General features: G+C 48.4%; 6 protein-coding genes across 6 annotated transcripts; 3 read left to right on the top strand and 3 right to left on the bottom strand.

Moving 5' to 3' along the window:
* Positions 1-275: 275 nt before the first annotated feature.
* On the top strand, positions 276-3545 carry K452DRAFT_260320 (uncharacterized protein; the record flags this gene model as incomplete). Its single annotated transcript, XM_033538530.1, has 1 exon — positions 276-3545. One exon carries the CDS (start codon positions 276-278, stop codon positions 3390-3392), a length of 3117 nt encoding a protein of 1038 aa, XP_033391390.1. The 3' UTR covers positions 3393-3545.
* Positions 3546-4433: 888 nt separating this feature from the next.
* Positions 4434-5192, top strand: K452DRAFT_238932 (uncharacterized protein; the record flags this gene model as incomplete). Its single annotated transcript, XM_033537685.1, has 2 exons — positions 4434-4935; positions 4990-5192. The coding sequence occupies 2 exons, from the start codon at positions 4434-4436 to the stop codon at positions 5190-5192; spliced, it is 705 nt and encodes a 234-aa protein (XP_033391389.1).
* Positions 5193-7392: 2200 nt separating this feature from the next.
* Positions 7393-9514, top strand: K452DRAFT_281181 (uncharacterized protein). The gene is made up of 3 exons (XM_033539481.1): positions 7393-8185; positions 8235-9006; positions 9061-9514. The coding sequence occupies exons 1-3, from the start codon at positions 7678-7680 to the stop codon at positions 9320-9322; spliced, it is 1542 nt and encodes a 513-aa protein (XP_033391388.1). The 5' UTR covers positions 7393-7677; the 3' UTR covers positions 9323-9514.
* A 1157-nt stretch (positions 9515-10671) lies between these two features.
* Positions 10672-11232, bottom strand: K452DRAFT_293046 (uncharacterized protein). The gene has a single exon (XM_033541488.1). The coding sequence runs from the start codon at positions 11130-11132 to the stop codon at positions 10953-10955; it is 180 nt and encodes a 59-aa protein (XP_033391387.1). The 5' UTR covers positions 11133-11232; the 3' UTR covers positions 10672-10952.
* Positions 11233-11362: 130 nt separating this feature from the next.
* On the bottom strand, positions 11363-16586 carry K452DRAFT_346780 (uncharacterized protein; the record flags this gene model as incomplete). Its single annotated transcript, XM_033545479.1, has 3 exons — positions 11363-15176; positions 15224-16451; positions 16502-16586. The coding sequence occupies 3 exons, from the start codon at positions 16584-16586 to the stop codon at positions 11594-11596; spliced, it is 4896 nt and encodes a 1631-aa protein (XP_033391386.1). The 3' UTR covers positions 11363-11593.
* Positions 16587-18573: 1987 nt separating this feature from the next.
* K452DRAFT_238935 (uncharacterized protein) lies at positions 18574-19344 on the bottom strand (the record flags this gene model as incomplete). Its single annotated transcript, XM_033537686.1, has 2 exons — positions 18574-18998; positions 19179-19344. Coding segments are annotated over 2 exons (591 nt in total), but the record flags the coding sequence as incomplete, so codon positions are not given.
* Positions 19345-19581: the final 237 nt, after the last annotated feature.

The following is a 19581-nucleotide window of genomic DNA, read 5'->3' as shown; positions in this document are numbered from 1 at the left end:
GGAAAGAAGAAACAAGCCAAATTTTCCGATCAGCTCGAAACCAGGATCTGCTTACTTACCCATTACAGCGCCCTTACGAAGCTGAGACCAACAAGTTTCCAGCGACTCAATTACAGCATACAACGGCATAAAGACGAGCTTAATCACTCAGCAACGCACATTTGTTTCTAACTCGACTTTGCGAAAAAATGGCTCCTGCAACCGTCACTCATCCTCTTATTGCTGATCCTCAGCTCTCTTCCCCCAAGGATGACAAATTTGAAGGAACACCCACTATGCAACCAACATGTGGGGACAGATTGGTCCATACGCTGTTTCAAGAGCATGTTAGGAGCCGTCCAAATGCGCCAGCCATTTGGGATTGGGATTACCGCTTCACATACCGAGAGCTCGACCATCTCTCGTCTCGACTTGCCAGCCATCTTTCTTCCGTCGGAGTCGGCCCCGATGTCATCGTGCCAATCCTCAGCGACCAGTCGGCCTTGGGCATAGCGGCCATGTTGGCAGTATCCAAAGCCGGCGGCGCTTTTGCTGCGCTGGACACGAATAATCCAGAGGAAAGACTGGAAGAGATGATCAAAGATACCCAAGCCACTACGCTCCTGGTCTCACCAACTCAGAGCACTCAGTTCTCCGAGATTCCAGGTCTTTCAACTGTGGAAATCGAAAGCTTCGTCCGCACCGCATCCCCTGAGTCTGCACCTCCGCAGTGCAACGCCTCACCCAGTGACCTTATGTACACTATCTGGACATCGGGCAGCACGGGCCGGCCCAAAGGCGTCATGGTCCCGCACCGCGCCTTCTTAACAAGTGCCCTCGCGTACGGCGCGGACCAGGGCATCACCTTCAGGTCGCGTGTCCTGCAGTTTGCATCATATGCCTTTGACATGTCCATCATGGAGATCTTCACAACCTTGATCTTTGGCGGTTGTGTTTGCGTGCCAGGAGACCAGGAACGCTTTGGTGGCATTACCGACTTTGTCAACCGCACCGGAGTGAACACATTGTATCTAACGCCCTCCTACACGCAACTGTTGGACCCAGTCGACATGCCTAGCGTCACGACGCTCGTTGTTGGTGGGGAAGCGGTTCCGAGCAGTCTGGTTGAGAAGTGGAGCTCGCATGTCGGCGTCTACATTGCGTACGGACTAACAGAAACAGCCATCCAGGCCGCGGGTGGCTGGGCAGATGCAACGGCACCTGTGACGGGCCTCATCGGGCGTCCAACTGGCTGCCGTGTCAGCATTGTAAGCGAAAATGACCACAACGAACTGGTGCGCACGGGAGAAACAGGTGAGCTGCTGATTGAAGGCCCCACTCTTGCCCGTGGCTATCTAGGCGACGACGAGCAGACAAAGGCCTCATTTGTATACTTGTCTGAGAGCCGACGAGCTTACAAAACCGGCGACTTGGTCCACCAGGCTCCTGACGGCAACATCATCTATGAAGGTCGCAAAGACACCCAGATCAAGATACGAGGTATACGTTTTGAGCTCACCGAGATCGAAGCAAACCTTTCCAGAGTTTTGTCTCCCGACTCTAAGATTTGCGTTGAAATGGTTGAGATCGCAAGCCAGCCTCGTCTTGCGGTCTTTTTCGGCACCGAGGTCCGCACGAGCGGCCCTTATATTTCTCCTGCGGTTTGTTGGCACAAAGTCGAGAATGTTCTGGCTCAGGCTCCACGAATCAGGGAAAATCTTGCCAAGGTGCTTCCGGCATCTGCTATTCCGTCTCTTTACATCCCAATCGCGTTCATCCCGTTAACATCAGCCACAAAGGTAGACAGAAGGAAGCTAAGAGAGATTCTCGAAGATCTCACCATCAGTGAGGTGCAAATGCTGCAAAGCTCAGCAAAATCGCGACAAGCTACTAGGCCCTGGTCTGCTGGCGAGTCCACTATGCGCGAATTATGGGCATTGGTCCTCAACCGGGAGCCTGAGTCGATAAGGCAGTACGACAACTTCATCCAACTGGGCGGCGACTCCATCACGAGCATCAGATTGGTGTCAGCCGCTCGCGAACGAGGACTGGCCCTTACATCCTCATTGATACTTTCAACACCGGTCTTGAGTGATCTGGCGGAAAAGGCGGTCCCCGAGAGCGAGCCAGAGAGCATTGAGCCATTCATGCTGGTACCGGGCGTATCACCCGAAAACCTACCCATTGAAGATGAGGTCGAAGACATCTTGCCAATGACAACGAACCAGATGCGTTGGTATTCCAAGACATTGGTTAAGCCAGATGCGTGGCTGGATCAACATCATTTCCGTCTCCCACCTGACGTCGACCTTGTCCGGTTTACCAAGGCACTGAACCACACCATTGCGGCTGCAGAATTGTTGCGGGCAAGAGTGGTGGTGGTAGCAGGTCCTGAAAGAAAACTTCTGCAAGCCATTATTAAATTCCATCCCGTAGTACCGGCAGTTATCAACGACACTTTGGAAACCTACCTGAAACAAGACCTTCAGAATCCAATGGGCCTTGGAGCGCCACTTAGCCGCTACGCCATTGTAAGAGAACCCGATTCATCCCAAATCTTTGTCTGGACACTGCATCATGCCATCTACGACGGTTACTCCATCGCCATGCTGTTGCAGACCATTGACGACTTTTACCATGGCAAACACCCTGCACCATTCACACCTTTTAATCGCTACCTAATGGGTCCAAGCGAGAAGGAAATTGCCCAGGGCGAGACTTTCTGGAAGGCCTACCTTGGGGAATCATCATCCTGGGCTGCATTCCCTTCACTGCCTCCCCCCGAGGAGAAGCGCGCACCATGCATGCAGCAATTTTTGTGGACAATGAGCTTGTTCCCCTCCCCTGCATCAGCCATCACAGCCGGGACCGTAATCCGCGTCGCCTACGCCACAGCTCTTTCCATCCACTCCACCAACACGCTCACCAACAACGACAACAGCGTCCTCTTCCTCGAGACCCTCGGCGGAAGAAACTCCACCCTTCCAGGCATCGAGCGCATAGTCGGGCCCACTCTCCTCACCTGCGCTACAAAACTGCGCCCGTTCTCTGCGTCCGAGCCCCGCAGCCATGTCCTGGCCGACGCGCAGACTTCGCTCATCGCGCGCATCCAGCACGAGAATTTCCCGCTGCCGCGCCTCCTGCCCCTTCTTCCGCGCCTTGAATTACGCTCTCTGCTCATGATCGAGGATGCGGACACTTTCCTTGCGACAAGGCCGGATGGCTACTTATTTGGAGATGGCACCTCCGTGTTGAGACTGGATGAGGGAGATGCGATGCCTGTGATTTTCAGATGTACGATTCGTGGGGATGTGATAGATGTTGATGTGAGGTTCGATGAGTGTGTGATTGGGCGTAAGGAGGTTGAGGCATTTGTGGAGACTTTTCTGGCAGAAGTGGATGGAGATATGTAATCATGTGTGCCTATGCGCATGGATGCTTGAGAACTGAAGCAAGGGTTATATACTGCTCTAACTGAGAACTGTCTTATTAGAACACGACATAGTTATCTGTGAGGTTTTAGTTACAACGTACAAAAAGCCGAAGAATTAACACTTGTCCCGAGCCTCCCTTATAGTTACAGTGATTATCTGTTGTAGTATAGTAACTTATACAGCCTACGAAAGCTTAAGTTTAGTATTCGGCTTCCTGCTACACTGCTTTTAACGTGTTTCCTAGTTTCCAGGGTCTTATTACTTTCGTATTCAGGCGGAAATCCGAAAACCCGCCCTATTACACTATCCGATAGTAGTGGCATTATCAACTTGCGAAGCTAAAACAATCTAACAGACCATAGTAATAACAATATATTTAACATAATTCGTAAAGAAAGGCGGATATCTTGCAGATAAAGATAAATCCAGTGAGTAAACACCCACCCATAGAAGAAGGCTCTTAGGTTACAACCAGCAGCGCAGCTGCTTCGAGGCAAATAAAGGACGTAGAGACTATTTAAGTTGAAGACTAATATATAATTAATCTCCATGCGTTGTATCAAGATTTGGCCGTCTCTCCGGCCCCAGGAAACAATCAGTGACGCAGTATAATCACAAGTCTCTCATCTAGGCGAAGACTTCCACATAATTGTCAAGGTCGCCGAATCTTCCTGTGCTTTAGGATCGACTTTTCAGCATCCAGTTGTAACTTGCAGATAGGCTGGAAATTTCTATTAAGATAGTTGATAGATGCTACGTGTACCTGAGTTCATTTAAATATGCGTGTGTAGTACTGCAATATCAGTGAATGTCTCGGGTAACTCTTCCGCGGAATTACATTTCCATTTCGTTGCCGTTACATCATCGCCAGGGGTGACTCATTCCAGTGAGTCAACCCCAAAGTATACTTACAATAGGGATAAATATCGCAATCCACGAACCCTCATCATTAGAAGAAACGTTAAACATCATCAGCGACACTAAACACCCTCCCATTTCATCAGAAATATTATTTTTATGATGTCTTCCTCGGCCTCTTCCGCAATCGGCGCCCCCCTTCACATCCGTCCTCTCCTCAACTCACTGCACAAACTCTCCCTGGACCAAGAAGCCGCGCTAAAGAAAGACAAAGAGTCGAAGCGGTTCGTATCATCGGATGCAGCCGAATCAGCAGACTTTGATACGCTCATGCGCGACAAGTTCATTGCGCTCGACGAGGACAAATGCCAGTTTTTGTACCAGCTTCTCCGGGCAAAGGGCGCCACCACTGTCGTAGAAGCGGGCACAAGCTTCGGCGTCAGCACGATCTACCTCGCTCTTGCGGTTGGTAGAAATGCGTCGGCTTTGGGGAAGGAAGGGCGGGTGATTGCGACAGAAAAGGAGGATGAGAAGGCTGAGAAGGCTCGTACGTACTGGAAGGAGTGCGGTGAGAGCGTGGAAGCATTTGTTGACCTGAGGGTTGGAGATCTACTGGAGACTTTGAAGAAGGACGTCAATGATGTCGACCTTTTGCTTTTGGACAGTGAGTGCTATGTCATTTGCCTTCTACACTGAGCTATTTGCTAACAGGTATCAGTTTGGTCTCCGTTGGCGCTGCCAACGCTAAAGCTGGTTCAGCCAAACATGAAGCCAGGCGCGGTGGTTGTGACTGATAACACTGTTGTATCGGCGGAAGGGTACAAGGAACTCTTAGAGTATCTATATACGCCAAACAGCCCCTTTACGAATGTTACTCTTCCGTATACTGGAGGGTTGATGATGAGTGTATACTACCCGTAGTTGATGGTAGTATAGAGCTCATGAAGGAAACGGCCAATCTCCCTGCACAGTTATCTGTAGAAATATCAGAGGATAGCACAGAAATCGAAACCATACCTGCTCTTTAAGCCGCAGTTGGCAAAACATATTCTAGTAATCACTGTTAATTCTCAAAAGTGCGAGATAGCGTTGAAGACATCGGGAGTCTACATCTTCCTAGGTATCCTCGCAAATAAACTCTTCTCCCTGTACCTCTACACTATTATAGCACTTTGGAATGTCTCCGGATTAAAAGTAGTGCCCTACCTCGAAACTAATATCTTTCTCCGCATCGTCTTTACTCTCGGCGCCTCTTCCTCCTAAATACACCTTCCACCGGTTTCCGGATTCAAGGATCGTCATGTCTACATTCCGGCTCAGTAGCGACGGCATCTGCATCTTTCGGTATTAGACGGCAAAATTTGTTCTCCGGGAGCTAAGAAGCTTGTCTTCTCTGATGCCTCTCTAGACCGGTTAGTACCTACTCGATATCTATAATTTCGTCTGGTAGGGGGTAGCCAGCGGCAGCAGCAGCAGCACTAACTGGAACTTGGAGATTACCTTCGTAATTCCCTCCCTTTTTGTTCATTGTGCCCACCTAATTATCAGCGACAGCGTTGACGCCAGCGACCAATGTATACGTCTTTCCTTTTCCTACTCCGTGCCTAACTCAGCACAGAGGCTGATGGAAAAAGATGTGACACGTTTTTCCCCGCCTTGTCCTCTTCAGCCGCACCGCACTGCCTTACAGCACCTGCGACGAATCCATGCAGCGGCAGCTGTTCTTGCCGTGAAATGAGTGCTTTCCGACACTGCGTCCCTCACCTGGGCTCTGGATGCAAAAACGTGTTCTGGATGCCGTGTAACGCGTGCCGCTTGCTGTTCTCCCGGTCGGGCATTGGGAACCCTACACTACAGAACGGGCCGCTCGCCATTCAGCACCGCTCTTGACCTTCACGAAGAAAAAATACCCATCATTAGGCACAAAGACTATTGAATGACCGCGACCCGGCGATCGGGTTCGCTTTGGTTCTGGTACAGTCCTGCATGAGAGCAGGCTCCGGCTGCCGAGGAAGAAACGTCGATCGCGATCGCGACGACAACACAAGCGTCAAAAGCGGCACAGCCAGCGGATGTGCAAGGCACAAAGACAGAGGGACACAAGTGATGGGAGGGCTGTGGAACTGCACGATGGCGATGGCGATGGCGAGATTCCTGGTCGTGGGAGGACAGACGCCTTGCGCCCGTCGAACCCTGTAACTACGGAGTCTGGGCAAGTCGTCCCGCGAGACTAACATATTGGTATTGGATCAAGCTCACGCATGGGCTGCGGAAGTATAAAAGCTGAGGCTTTCCAGGCGTGCCGTGCCGTGCCTGCGTTGTCGTTGCCGATTCTCCGGGCAGCGCATTCGTGGGGCGTTTGTTGGCCATCCACTGCCCCTCCTCATGCTCGCAGCAACAAAAATACGCACCGCATCACCTGCTCCACCATGCACCAGGCCGCACACGCATTATTAGTTTGGGCTCTCGCCCCTGCAGCAAACACCTCACCCAGGAGCTCGCTCCTCCGTCTCCGCTTGTTCTTAGCGGCTAGCCGATCGCTCCGCAGCCGCAGTTCGAAGCCTGATCCACGGCCTTCCTCTCTAGATATTCATCGCGCGGATACTTGCAGTTTCGGAAATGATGCTCCTCCTGTGCGGAGATCCACAAAGCCTCACGAGTGAGGGGAAATGTAGCTGGATGCACCTGCTCGGGTGAACCGCTCGCTCGGAACCCGGAGTGGGTTCGCAGCATTGGGCCATCGGCGGTGCCGCAACCTTCCTTTTTCCGACTTACTACTCAGCCAGCAAGCGAAGCGATCTGCATGCTTCTCCGCATAGTTAACCTTTTCCACCTTCTCGAGATCTAAGCCTTCCCATCGCACCACTGCCTGCAATCTCCAACATGCCCCGCCATCTCCGTCGACTCCGCGCACGCCCAGGTGGGATGCGATCGCCCAGCACTACATGTGGTGGCCTGATCAGCCCGATCAACCCATCTTGCTCACTTCCAGGGCTAAAAACTCGCTCAACAGCCTTCTCCGCAGCCTTCGCTCGCGATCTCGCCAATCATCTCGCATATCTATATGCTACGAACAACTACGTTTCCGGCTGTACCCCGCTTCATTCTGCGCAGCTTCATGCGCGTGACAGTCCTCTACCAACCATCCAAGATTGCATTGCATGATACATTCGGCATCTGCAGACTAAAGAAGCGTAAAACCGACCCCCGAAACCGACTTTTCTTGGATTTCCGTATCTGTGTAGCCGAGGCGTTTATGGACTACTTTATCCGAAGCAGGCTTGTTAGAATTAAGGTTTCGTGAGGCTCAACTCACGGTCTCTCAGGTATTTATTTGAACCACTTTCTTCCCACTAATAATTCAACCGCATCCATCTTATCATTCGTTCGTTACCCAACAGCAAACATGCATTCTCTGCCTATGCTTTGGGTGCTTGCCGTTGGCACAATTCTCTTCATACTACCAGCTGTATTTGCTGCTACCTATCCTGTCCTAAACGAGTCTGCATCTACCCCGCTCAACATTAGTTCCGCCGACGTCGCACGACAGTTGGGACCGCAGCTCTCTCAAAATGCTTCCATCTACGCCGAAGACGATCCCAGGTTTGCGAATGCTACTTCTCGCTGGCAATCGTATAGCGCTCCCAACGTCAGCGTTGTGGTAGAAGTCGGGACTGAAGAAGATGTCGCCACAACAGTTAAATTCGCCAACCAGATTGGAGTTCCTTTCCTTGCCATAAACAGAGGCCATGGGACTACCGCTACGCTTGGCAGACTACAGAATGGGATCGAGATTTGGATAAACCAGCTGGATAACATTGACGTTTTCGCCAACACCTCGACGGCCCTTTTCCAAGGGGGCGTATGGGTTGAGCAGGTCATGGCAACCCTGTTGGATGCCGGCTATGTTACCGGTATGTCTAGCTTTATATATACACAAACTCTTACGCTAATATGTCTCAGCCACGGGGGCGTGTGGATGTGTAAGCTTGCTGGGTCCTGGCCTTGGAGGAGGACATGGCCATTACCAAGGGCATTTCGGTTTGATTACCGATGGAATAACCTCTATGAACGTCGTTTTGGCAAATGGTAGCGCTATTACAGTGTCTGAGAACTCGCATCCAGATCTGTTTTGGGGAATGCGAGGTGCCGGTCACAACTTCGGTATAGTAACCAGCTTCCATGTGCAAATCCACCGTCCAGCTGTGGAAAACTGGTACTATGCTATCTACGTATATACGGAGGACAGGTTGGAAGCACTCATGGAAACCCTCAACGCCCTGGTGGGAGAAAAGCAGCCGAAAGAACTTTCGTATCTGGGTTTCTATCTCTGGAACACTTCCATCAGTACAACTGCTCCTGTTTTACACTGGACGTTCTACTACATTGGCACTCCTGAGGATGCGGCACCATATCTCGAACCATTCCAAGCTCTTGGTCCTTCGTTTGTTACAGACGACATTGTACCATACCCGGAAGTTCCAAACGCGGCAGGAGCCGGTTCCAGGACTCCTCTTTGTGGCAAGGGACTCACACGCATGCACTTCTCCACCGGCTTAGATAAGTACAACGTCACAGCCAACCGGCAGGTTTTCGATATGTTTAAAGAGGAAACAAGCACTCCTGAATACACGGAGAACAGCGTTATCGGCTTCGAAGGCTACCCTCTTCAAGGCTTCAAGGCTGTAGATCCCGACTCGACTGCCTACCCCCACCGCAGCGATAACCTCATTGTGTAAGTATGATCCTATCGAAGTGTGCAAAGTTCAAAGCTAACCAGCAGTGACAGCGTTGCGATCATTGGATACGAACCTAATGAATCCCTCGACTCCAATGCCATCGCATGGGGAAACGAGGCTGTGCAGGTTTTGGTGGATGGAAGCCAAGGACGCAACAGGACGACCTATGTTAACTACGCTCTTGGGGTAGGAAATGAGTCGCTTGAGTCTATTTATGGCTACGAGTCGTGGCGGCTGGAGAAGCTGAAGGACTTGAAGAGGCGCTTTGACCCAGAGGAGAGGATCAGCTTCTACAACCCGATCCCTCTCTGAGCTGTTTGAGCTACGGCGGCTGACGAAGCTGGTAGAGATAAAGAGACGGTATAGCCTGGACTATAGGTTCAACTTTTATGCAGCGGGTGGAGCAAATGAAAGAGCTGAAGAGACGGTAACCCGGACCAGATGATAAGCCTTTCTCGCCCGATTTCAATTTGATATTTCTTTTCCATCGATCACCAAATGGGTATTAGGGGATGCAGACTTTATAAGAAGCGAAAATAAGGTAATCAGAGTCAAGTGCACCGACGCAGAAATTCTCTAGTCGAACTAATATTCGGTAGCAGTAAAGCTAAAAGAGTGTAGATACCAATGTAGCTAAAGCGAGAGATGCTGTCTTTCTTCACTACCTGCTAATTAGTAATTCCTCTGTTAACGACTCTGTCCTGGTATATTACTTCATTCCGTTCGTCGATTACTCGTATAATAGTCACGCCAAGCAGAGCAAACCTAAAAGCAGATGGCGCTGAATACATGCTTATAACTCTCTTTACACTCTTGAAGAAGTGAAAAAAGCTGCCGCTGTGGATAATTGGAAGGCAAACAACGCCATCATAACGGGATGCCGGAGCAAAACAACCGGGAAAGAACGCTACAGGATCATGTTTAGCCGCTCCGTTGCAATCCCTGTTCTGTTATTAAACGTTGTTAATCTAGTCTTCATATCAGTCTGGAATTTGCTTCACCACTAGCTACGTTGGGTGATACCATATCATCTCTCATTCGCTCTCTCAACGATACCACCTGTGGACACTGCCTCGCAACGAGACACAATATTCAATGTAGCTGGACGAAGGCATTTGAATCTCAAGAACAACCTGCTGCAACACTCTACAAGCCGGTATCACTACGTTTTTTAAAGGGCGCAGGTAGGCGAGCCTTGTGGATGTTATCTCACGCTTAGGCTATCTATAAAGAGGTTGAAGCCGGGTATGCCGCTGGTCGGAAGTTGCAGCTCCGCAATTTCAGCTGCGTGCCATCTGCCAAAATCATTAGACGGTAACTTCGACGAAACGAAGCCCTGAAGATAGGGCGCTATACCGCAGGGGCATCGGGAAAATGAGGAAGAAGGGTCTCGTGTTAGACACTATTGCTTTACCAGTAGGCCCGTAGAGCTGCCGGTACTAGGTAAGCTATACGCTTAGAGTTTATTCTCTTAGCAGGCCCTGTAGGTGTTGTTTGCTCCTCTACTCTCTCATTAAATACATAGCAAACAAGCAGAGATCTATCCCAAAGAGTGATAAGTTGTTGCCTCACAAAAGAACAATTATAAATGAAATTCTTTAAAGAGGATCCGAGAAACTTCCCTATACGGGACGAATAGTAAATAGCTATTATAAACCTGTTCGCCCTGCACCGTCCAGTGCGTACCAGTCCACGCAATTATCTAAGCACCTGTATCACCTCAAAGACGCCGAGCAGCAGGCGCGAATATTTCCGAAAAACTTTACAAAAAGAACATTAACTTTTAATCAATTATACATTCCCGCTCCTGTTAGAAAGCAACATATAACGAATTGGGTACAAACGACTTTCAAAAAATCACCCAAGCACCGAAGAACTCAACCCCAAGTCCGCTCGCCACACAAGGTGATAAGAGTACCCTTAAGCACCACCACCAACATCCTCAAGGCGGGATATCCACAGTGGACTGGTCGATAAAGTCCTCCATTTCCCTCATCCGCTGCTCATGGATGAGCGCCTTGGAGCGCTGCCACATAGCCTGGTTAAAGCCGGCCTCGTAGTCATTATAGTCGATGGTGCAGCGAACCCACGACGTCTGCTTTGCGCGCGAGACCTGGCGCATGCTCTGCGTAACTGCGAAGCTGACTAGGCGCACGACTGCATAGGCACGGATGCGTTGTCAGAAATAGGTTCAAAGTTGTTCAAAAAAAAAAAAAAAAAAAAAAAAAAAAAGATCGACATCGATTATTTATTACATTCTTACCAGCCCCGGGTAAGAGTATAGATATCTTTTTAACCGTTGCCCTTTACCACGTAGAAGTAAGAAACTGCAGCTCTATATAAATTCTATTATGTATCTAAATTGCCAACCGAGATTCTATCGCGCTTATAATGCAAAAGGTAAATCATTTGGACACGCTATTAAAATGCATTAAGACCTCATATTACCAACCTTTTAATAGATGCTCCGCCTAGAGAAATACAAGACTGGCTATCCACTCCGGAAAGAATCTAGGTATACGCCTTTATTAGCAAAATGTCTTCCTACCGAAACTTATATTGAAAATAATTGTAGCATTGTTTTTAAATGCTCCTCCTTCTCTCAGTCGACAAGGTTACACTCGGTATTCGTCCACGTTCTACATCCGTTAGTCCCTTTCCGGACCTCCTCCTTCTGAATAAGCCTCTCATTCCGTCCGCCTCTTTTTCATTTGTACTGAATTCGAGCGGGCTGTTTGCCGTTGGAGTGCGTTCCACTTGTTGTCTGTGATGATTTTCGGCTTTCTCCACGGGATCGAACTTCAACATCGTAGACATGGTTTTCCGAACATTTTCTAAGCCTTCTTGCACAAGGTCTTGCAGCCAATATTTATGTCCACCCATTTTTCTTCTGTAGCCATCTCTTACTGGAAATAGGACAAATCGGTAGAGCACATAAAATGTAACCTTCAAGATGAAAGTGGTGATAGAGAACAAAAGCCTAACGGTGAAAAGAATAATAGAGAACAAAGGATGAAAATCACTTTTCACCATTGGAATGATGAGTCCAAGCTGATTCATAAAAAGATCTTTGATGCAGCGGAAAGCCGAGAAAACCGGCAGAACGAGTGTTTTGCCGGTCGTTTTGGCATTTGCTAATGCAAAGACAGTAATGACCAAGGCAACCAGTGCTAACACGATCATTCCAGCCAGCACATGTCCACTTGGGGCGTTGTTCATGCTGAAAATCCCAGTGGCGAATCCTAGGGGGAGGAATACCACAGTGACGTAAGTAAAGAGATTGGTGTTTTCCGAGCCCCTAAAAGAAATGTCTGACCGGATTGAATCCAATCGCTCCGGAAGTGATTCGCGAAACGCTTTTATGCTAGCCCTTAGCCGTGTAATCTCGCGTATACGCCTGTCGTTGAGTACAGTCATTTTCGAAATTGCTGCGCGGTACTTTTTTTCGTCCTTAGTTGTCCAGCGTGGTTTTTCCAATTTTCGGTCATCATCCCGACGATTCCATTGGCTTATTCGCTCGATATTCTCGCTCAAGTCATCTTCTAGTGCTTGGAGGATCTGTCCGTAAAGCCGCCAGTTACCAATGATTGAGTAATAATTGTCGCTCGTGCCTTGCTTGAGAAGTTGATACCCGCCCCTAATTGCCTCTGCTAGTGAATTAAGAGGCCGAGAAGCTTCCAAAACTAGTTCGTCTTGAGGAATGCGGACTGTTTTAAGGCCATTGCCAATTTTGCTGGTAAAATCCTCCAGTTTGGGCGGTTTAAGGACCTGCTTGCTCACCCAGTCAAATATGTATTCGGTATTGCTATGCATCTCATCGAGCATTTCGTATAACAGAAGCAGTTCGAATACTTTCCGCTGTTGCCAAGCTTTTTTCTTAGGGTCCTCAAGGGCCGTATGTTGAAATTCTGATAGTCGAGACAGGAGGCTTCGTGGTTCTCCTTGGCCATGGTCCAGGAAGTGACACGTCCAAAATCGGTCAAAAAAATCTCCAACGAATCGGAAGCTCATTGTGGCACGGAGAAAAAGAGCCTTCTCACCCAAATCGCTACTGTTGTCTTTTCCTTCTCCAAGCCTCAAAAAGCTTAAAGTTGAGATTCCGCTCTCAATACGTTGGAGAATCTTAGGGGCGTCTTCTTCTTTTGCTAACTTGAAGAATGATAAATGGATCTCTGTTTCCCATTGGTTTAATATGGCAGTGGCTCCGTCGAAGAAATACTTCTCGTGCTTGGCATGTCTCTTGAAGAAGTGTGATATATTTTCCCTCTCGGCATCTGGAGAGGCATAATAGCAAAGTAACGCTGTTACTTCATCGCCGTGAGGCAGCCATACAATCCGTTTCTTGGCAAACTGCACCGTTCGTCGTATACCCAGGGATTCTAATATCTTACCGTTATTGACTGGTTGGGATCCTAATCCTGGGTGGCAGCTTTTTTCAGAATTGCTAGTACATTGCTTCTTTCGTTTCTCTTTCGTCTTTTTAGGAATGTCGATAACTATTCCCCTCCAACTTGTATCCGATTTCTGCAGCTCCGATCTATCATAGGATTGGAGTCCTCTGTCCAGTATTTTCCCTAGCCCTTTGCGCTCAACATTCAAGGGTCTCGTAAAGCTGGGCCGGAGTCCGAATCTCAGAGCAGCTGGACTGTTTTGCAGCCAATCGTCCATTACCTCGACGAGGCTGCTTGGGTCAACAAGCGTGCTAAAGTTGACGAAAGGTTCACTTTTCGTAATTATTTGGCCGATCCTTTCCATGGCTTTGAGCGGTATTGCGCTTTCACCAGTATTAGAAGCGAGAAGAGTTCCTTTGACACCATCAGGGTTGTCGAAACCAGTAGATGATCGGTTACAATGACCGTGTTCTTTAGCCCACTGGTTATCGAAGAACTCCCTGCCATATGTCCAGAGTACGTAGGGTGTCTCAAATGCCGCATTCCAGAAGTTATCTTGGTACATCTCGTTTTGGAACGGTATTGGCTCCTCGTCCTCATCGAGTAAGCCAGCAAATAGTCCATTTATAGAACATCCACTCAGCAAAGCGCCTGCGGTAAGTTCCATGGTCCTTTCTATTGGCAACTTGTTGGTTCGTACTCCTTGGCAGCCGAGGATAAACGTCAAGGCATACCAAAGCGGCTTTTCCCAGTCGAGGTTTTGATACTCGTCGTGGTATGCTTGTGCTTCTACAGTGCGTTTCCATCGGCTATCAACGTACTTCAAGGCTTTCCCAACTGCTTGGGATCCTTTCCGTTGCTTCTGCGACACCTTCGCTTCTTCTTGAAAGAAGTGTACGACCTTTAGGTCTTTCTTTTCGCCTTTGTGAGCTTTCTTTTCGCCTTTGTGAGGTTCCTTTTCACTTTCCTCGAAGTAGAGATTCATGATATGAAACAGGATTGTGTCCTTGGAGTGAAAGAGAAATCTGCTTTCGTTCAGGGTTCGGCGGGTAACAATAATCCATCGCTTGGTGATAGGGCCTTGTACTGTAAATCTCTGCAGGATGTTCCTTTTGACCTCCTCAAAACAGTAAGTGTTAAAAATCGAGGGGGATCCCAGGTCCTCTCCGCAGCTTAGGTCCGATGTTAGATCCATCTCGTTTTCGAGTCCAAGGAACTCCACGCATTTGATGGCCAGACAAATCAGGACATGATCTATGAGCTTGAACTTTTCGCTCAACTCTTTGGGATTCACTGAAAAGGCATAAGTTCCGCGAGCATTGGTTTTGTCCAAGCGTGAAATCCAAGGTCGGATCTTGGGTCGAAGACCTTCTTGAAGATGCACCTGAATATCTTTATAATCTTCAGAATAATCGCGAAAAATATTGGAATAGTACCAGAACACTTTTAGGAGCTGCATCGGTGTATCCACGAGCGACAGAGGAGGCAAATACCCCCACTGTGTAATACATTCTCCAGTTGGCCAGTAATGTGGACAGAAGCTGCCCTCATGAGATTTCGCCTTACTGTATATCCACTTGACGTGGCCTTTGAGCGTATTCCGGATTCGCCCACAAAGTGTGTTGAGGTGACCCTGGACATGTATACACTCAATGCATCGTTCCTGATGATCCAAGCAGCCACATTTGGTTGTATCCATAAGGTATGATCGTAAGGATTGGTTGCTGTGGTTGGAGAGGTACTCAAGCATGGAATGCAGAAATATAAATGCCGAACTAGAAAATGTTAGTAATCTATTACCCATATGGCACCGATGACTTACAAGCTAGCCCTTGATGCAATGCGGTGACCTGATATGTCTCCGCATGTTAACGCCACGGCAAGGCTGGCGTTAACCTGAACCGCGTGTCCAAAGGTTGGTGCCTCGAGTACTGGAACGCTGCAGACTGAGAGAATATGTTCTAGATTGCGCCGGGTAGTAAAGTCGAGCTGTTCATTCCTCGAGAACAGGATTTTTTTGAAGGTTGAGGGTAAGGTTTCAAGTATCTCCTCTCTCATGGAGCCCATGTCCTCTCCTGATATAAAGGAATTTCTCCATTTCTGATCTCTCTCAAGCAACTGCAGCCTGTATGCTAAGGTGATGTCGAGCTTTCTAAGAGCCTTGATTTCTTTTCTTGCATCCTCGTCCAGTTCGATGTACCAGTCATCACCGCTTTCCTTGACCCTTTGAGCGTTGCCCTTGGCGAAAGGTGTGATTATTAGTGCTACTGACTTGGGCCCCGCGTCGCTGGAGTAGTCGGTCTCGTCAATCCCCATATCCTGAGCCACGCTTCTGCTGATTCTTCGATAGATGATAAGACTTCGATTATTCGGGCCGGGTTTGAAATCTGGATTGCTGACGCTGTCGTGATTGAACTTTGTTTCTTGGACGAAGTCTAGGTTCCGTATACAGATCCGTGTATCAATTCTCAGTTTATCTAGTTGTGGTTCAGAATTCGCTGCCTCGTCGAACTCCAAGTTATATCTTTGGAAGATCGTTCCGTGGTGACAAAAGTACTGAATATACAACTTAGTGAAGTGGGGCTTGTTTGTTGTTTGTATTTGATGGTGTAGCTGGTAAGCCTTTCGATCTTGGTTTGCCTGGTGTTCATGTCCCTGTTGGGTTTTGAAAAGCGGCCAGCAGTCATGGAGAAACGCCACGGATGGTGTACAGCGCTCACAATCTTCTAAACCGGCAAATACTCCGCTTAGGTCCAATCGGAAACCTTTGGATGGGTCTTTAACGTGATCCATTAGGTCACGTTTCCGGGCGTCCACAAGATAAGGCATTTTAGTTCCTTCAATATCAGCGGAAAAGAAGCCAGATCGGCCGTACCCAAGGTATCGGGAGATTTGCATAATATGACCGTACGCATTAACACTGGCAGTTGTGCCCTTGGATCCGAATGAGATGTAGCTTTTTCTGTTTTTCGAATTTTTTTGGAAACTCCTGGGAATTTGAGTTATCCATTCTTCTGGAATGGGCTTGTGATCAAATCGGCTTTGGACGTCTATAGCGCAGTCAGAAGAGCTCACAAAGTAGCCAGTAGACTGTACTTACAAGATATAGAAGCCTTAAAGCTGGAATCGGATTCTTCCGGTGCATTTTGCCACTCTATGTCTGGTAGTTCGTCGTCAGACAGCATCGGTCTTCTTAGACCTTGGAATGTGATAATAGAAAGCGAAAAAGAGTTGACTATAATCCTGAGGCTGACGAGTAATTTTCTAAAGAGTATTCGAATGTAATCCGTAACTGCTGCTCTTTAAAGGTCTCTCATAGTCCCCTAACCAACGCCATCAGCCTTCAATTTATCTTTTAGCTTCGATTTCTGAGTACCGAGGCACTTTGACTGTGGCGTTTGCTGCATGAAGGCAAACATATATCTGCAGTCAGCACACGCCGAAAATAATATCCAAAAGAGGGCGATGTATGTATGCGTCCAAAGACGGTATGCTCTCGCCTAATACTACTTCTTTCCTTGCCGATCTTGGCCACGTGGACCTAACGCCCAATGCGGGGACGCGATCTGCGATTACATGCATGAAGATCTGACGACAAACTTGCTTCTTACCCTGTCCATACTGTTGATCCAACAATATCAGCTTCCTCTTTTGGTTCTTCCGCGCCACGCCGCGCATGACAAGCCGAAAGGGTATCCGGTCAAGACTTATTTTGCGATAGCTCCGCTTACACTTCAATCAAACAAACGAGATCGCATGGGCGGTTGCAGGCTGGAGAAAGCCGAAGATTATTTCTTCACGATTCGCTTTGCAGTAAGAGCTAGCAGTTTAACTGCATGCGCCTCGACACGTAACTCGGCGGCTGGTGTGGGCGATGCCTGGCGCCCTGACGTGTTGGAGGCGAGAGTTTAGAATATTGGAGATTGGAGGGCGGCTGCGGCGGCAATTCCACAAGGCTGCTCGAAATATACCTGGCTTGTGTAACTCTGTAGGGGCCGTCGGACAAGTCCAAACCACTTATTTTCGCCTCCTCTCTCCTTGGGCACGTAAGCTCTCTACTCTTCCACAGATATGCCGTACGGCAGGAAACCGTACACATCCTAAAATTCCGGATATTGAAGCAGAGATGTTGTGCAGCGGGGTAAAATGCAAACATTGTGCCTGTTAGAAATAGCCGTAGTCAGCTTGATGATGCGGGGCTGTTGGGGCGGCATTTGTAGAGACGGACGATGCAAAATCTCCACTGCTTCTCTTGCATGTCATTAAGAAGATGCGCCGATATGTCCAGAGGCCGCTATGAGAAAAATCATGAGCTGTATGGTTGCTGATAGACATATATTACTCTGTGCTGTTTGATGGTGAGACAGCTTCTCCCATTTTCATTCTAACAAGCGAGCATTTTGGATGTAGCCAGAACGGCTTTGTAGAACTCGATGCGCTCTTTGACCAAAGACTGAAAATGAAGACCGAAAGAAAAGAACATAATAGAGTAGAAGCGAAAAGAAACGTTAAACTCCAAAGCCTAAAGTTCGACAAACGAATTCAAACAAGCTTGATTTCTTGAAAAGACTCTCTTTCAAACAGTTTCTTTCCGCCCATCTCCCAATCCACTGTCTCAAATGTGCCGATACGCTAGTATTCGCCAGGTGTGCTTGTTGGGTATAGCAACAAACCCAGATAGCACTTCCACGGCCAAGTTTCATACCAGCTATCTATGTATCCATCGAATTCTTCGGGTGTGAGTTCTCTGCAATCCACGTTACGCGAGCAACTTATTATAAGCAGCATATGGATATCCTGCTTCTCAGTCCCTTTATCCTCGTCGATCATAAGTTCGTTGGCAGACTTGTCCAGAACATGGTTAAAATCCAGAAACCATTTTCCCAAAAATAACCCAGAAGACTGGGCGACGTAGAACCAAAACGGAGGCTTTCGGGATATAGTAAAGTTTCTGACCAAGCAGAGCTTTCCTTGTAAGGTAAGATGGCCGTCCAGGATTCTCCCGAAAGCACTACCTCCGGCTATCACGCAGTTTGCCTCAGTTAAACTGCACTGCGGCTCCCAGACGTCCGAACCACCTCTCCACTCGACGTGCTGTTGCTGACATGCCCAGCTCCATGAAGGGGCAATACACGGGTCAGGTGTTCTTGTCAGCCGGATGAAAGCAGAGAGACCTGTCGGCCAAGGGTTTCTTGTAAACCGTCTCCATAGAAGACCCTGGTGTAAATCTTTCTCCCAGATACCAGCCAGATATCGGCTTGATGTTCGCTTCGCAACTACCTTGGCCAGCGAAGAGATAGCAGGGAAGCGATCAATTGGAAATGTTAGCTGTTTCCTTGCGTATTTGCTGGCTTCCTGATACCAATTCCAGAAAATACCTGTGGCAATGGAACCATAATCTTCAAGAGAAGAGAGGAAGCTATCGTTATAAGCATATCCCTTCGTAAATCCGTCCTCTGAAATAGCATCGGAATTGCAGTAGTAGTACAGCATACTCTTACTGCAATAAAGTAAATTATCGGAGAACCTCCCCTCTTGAACCGTCCATCCACGTTCGGACCACTTGCTATTGTAGACAGCAGCATAATCTAAATCATCTTCAAAGCATTCGTGATTGGTAGTCCAGGAATAGGAGCCTCCACGTATCGAGAACTTTCCACAGACGTGCGGATTAATCCGTGATTGAAATGGTATAGTAAGGCCCGGTACTCTTCTGTCGCGAAAAAGGCCCTCGTTGCAAGAATCGACCGAGCCGCAAACTGTAACATATGCGTGACTGTACACGCTAACCATAATAGATGACTCTTTTTCCCAATCTTCGAAGTTGTCTTGAAGAATGCAGAGGGAATCTATCCAGAGAAACTGAAGGTTCAGTGACCGGGTCAGGATGACAGCATCTTGAAAAGTCAGAGGTAACGCATCCAATGGTATACCCTTAGCCATAGTTGCCAAGGTTGAGCTCTTGAGTTTCAATGGAGGCAGATCATGTCCCCAGCAGTGACTTAGAGCCGCGTATGGGGTGTGCCGAGAATCGAAAAGCTCCGGGCGTTCGCTAGATATAATCAACCGGGGTTGCTGATTGTGTACCCCTCCGCCTACATCCAGGACTCGAGTGGGAAAAAAGCGGCTTGTTAGGTTTTGCATACACCTTCCATGCGTATGGTGACAGTTATCTAGCCA

The sequence above is a fragment of the Aplosporella prunicola genome, assembly GCF_010093885.1.
Source record: "Aplosporella prunicola CBS 121167 unplaced genomic scaffold K452scaffold_87, whole genome shotgun sequence".
NCBI classification, from domain to species: domain Eukaryota; kingdom Fungi; phylum Ascomycota; class Dothideomycetes; order Botryosphaeriales; family Aplosporellaceae; genus Aplosporella; species Aplosporella prunicola.
The sequence above is the reverse complement of the archived record's forward strand: the minus strand, read 5'-3'. Positions and strand labels throughout refer to the sequence as shown.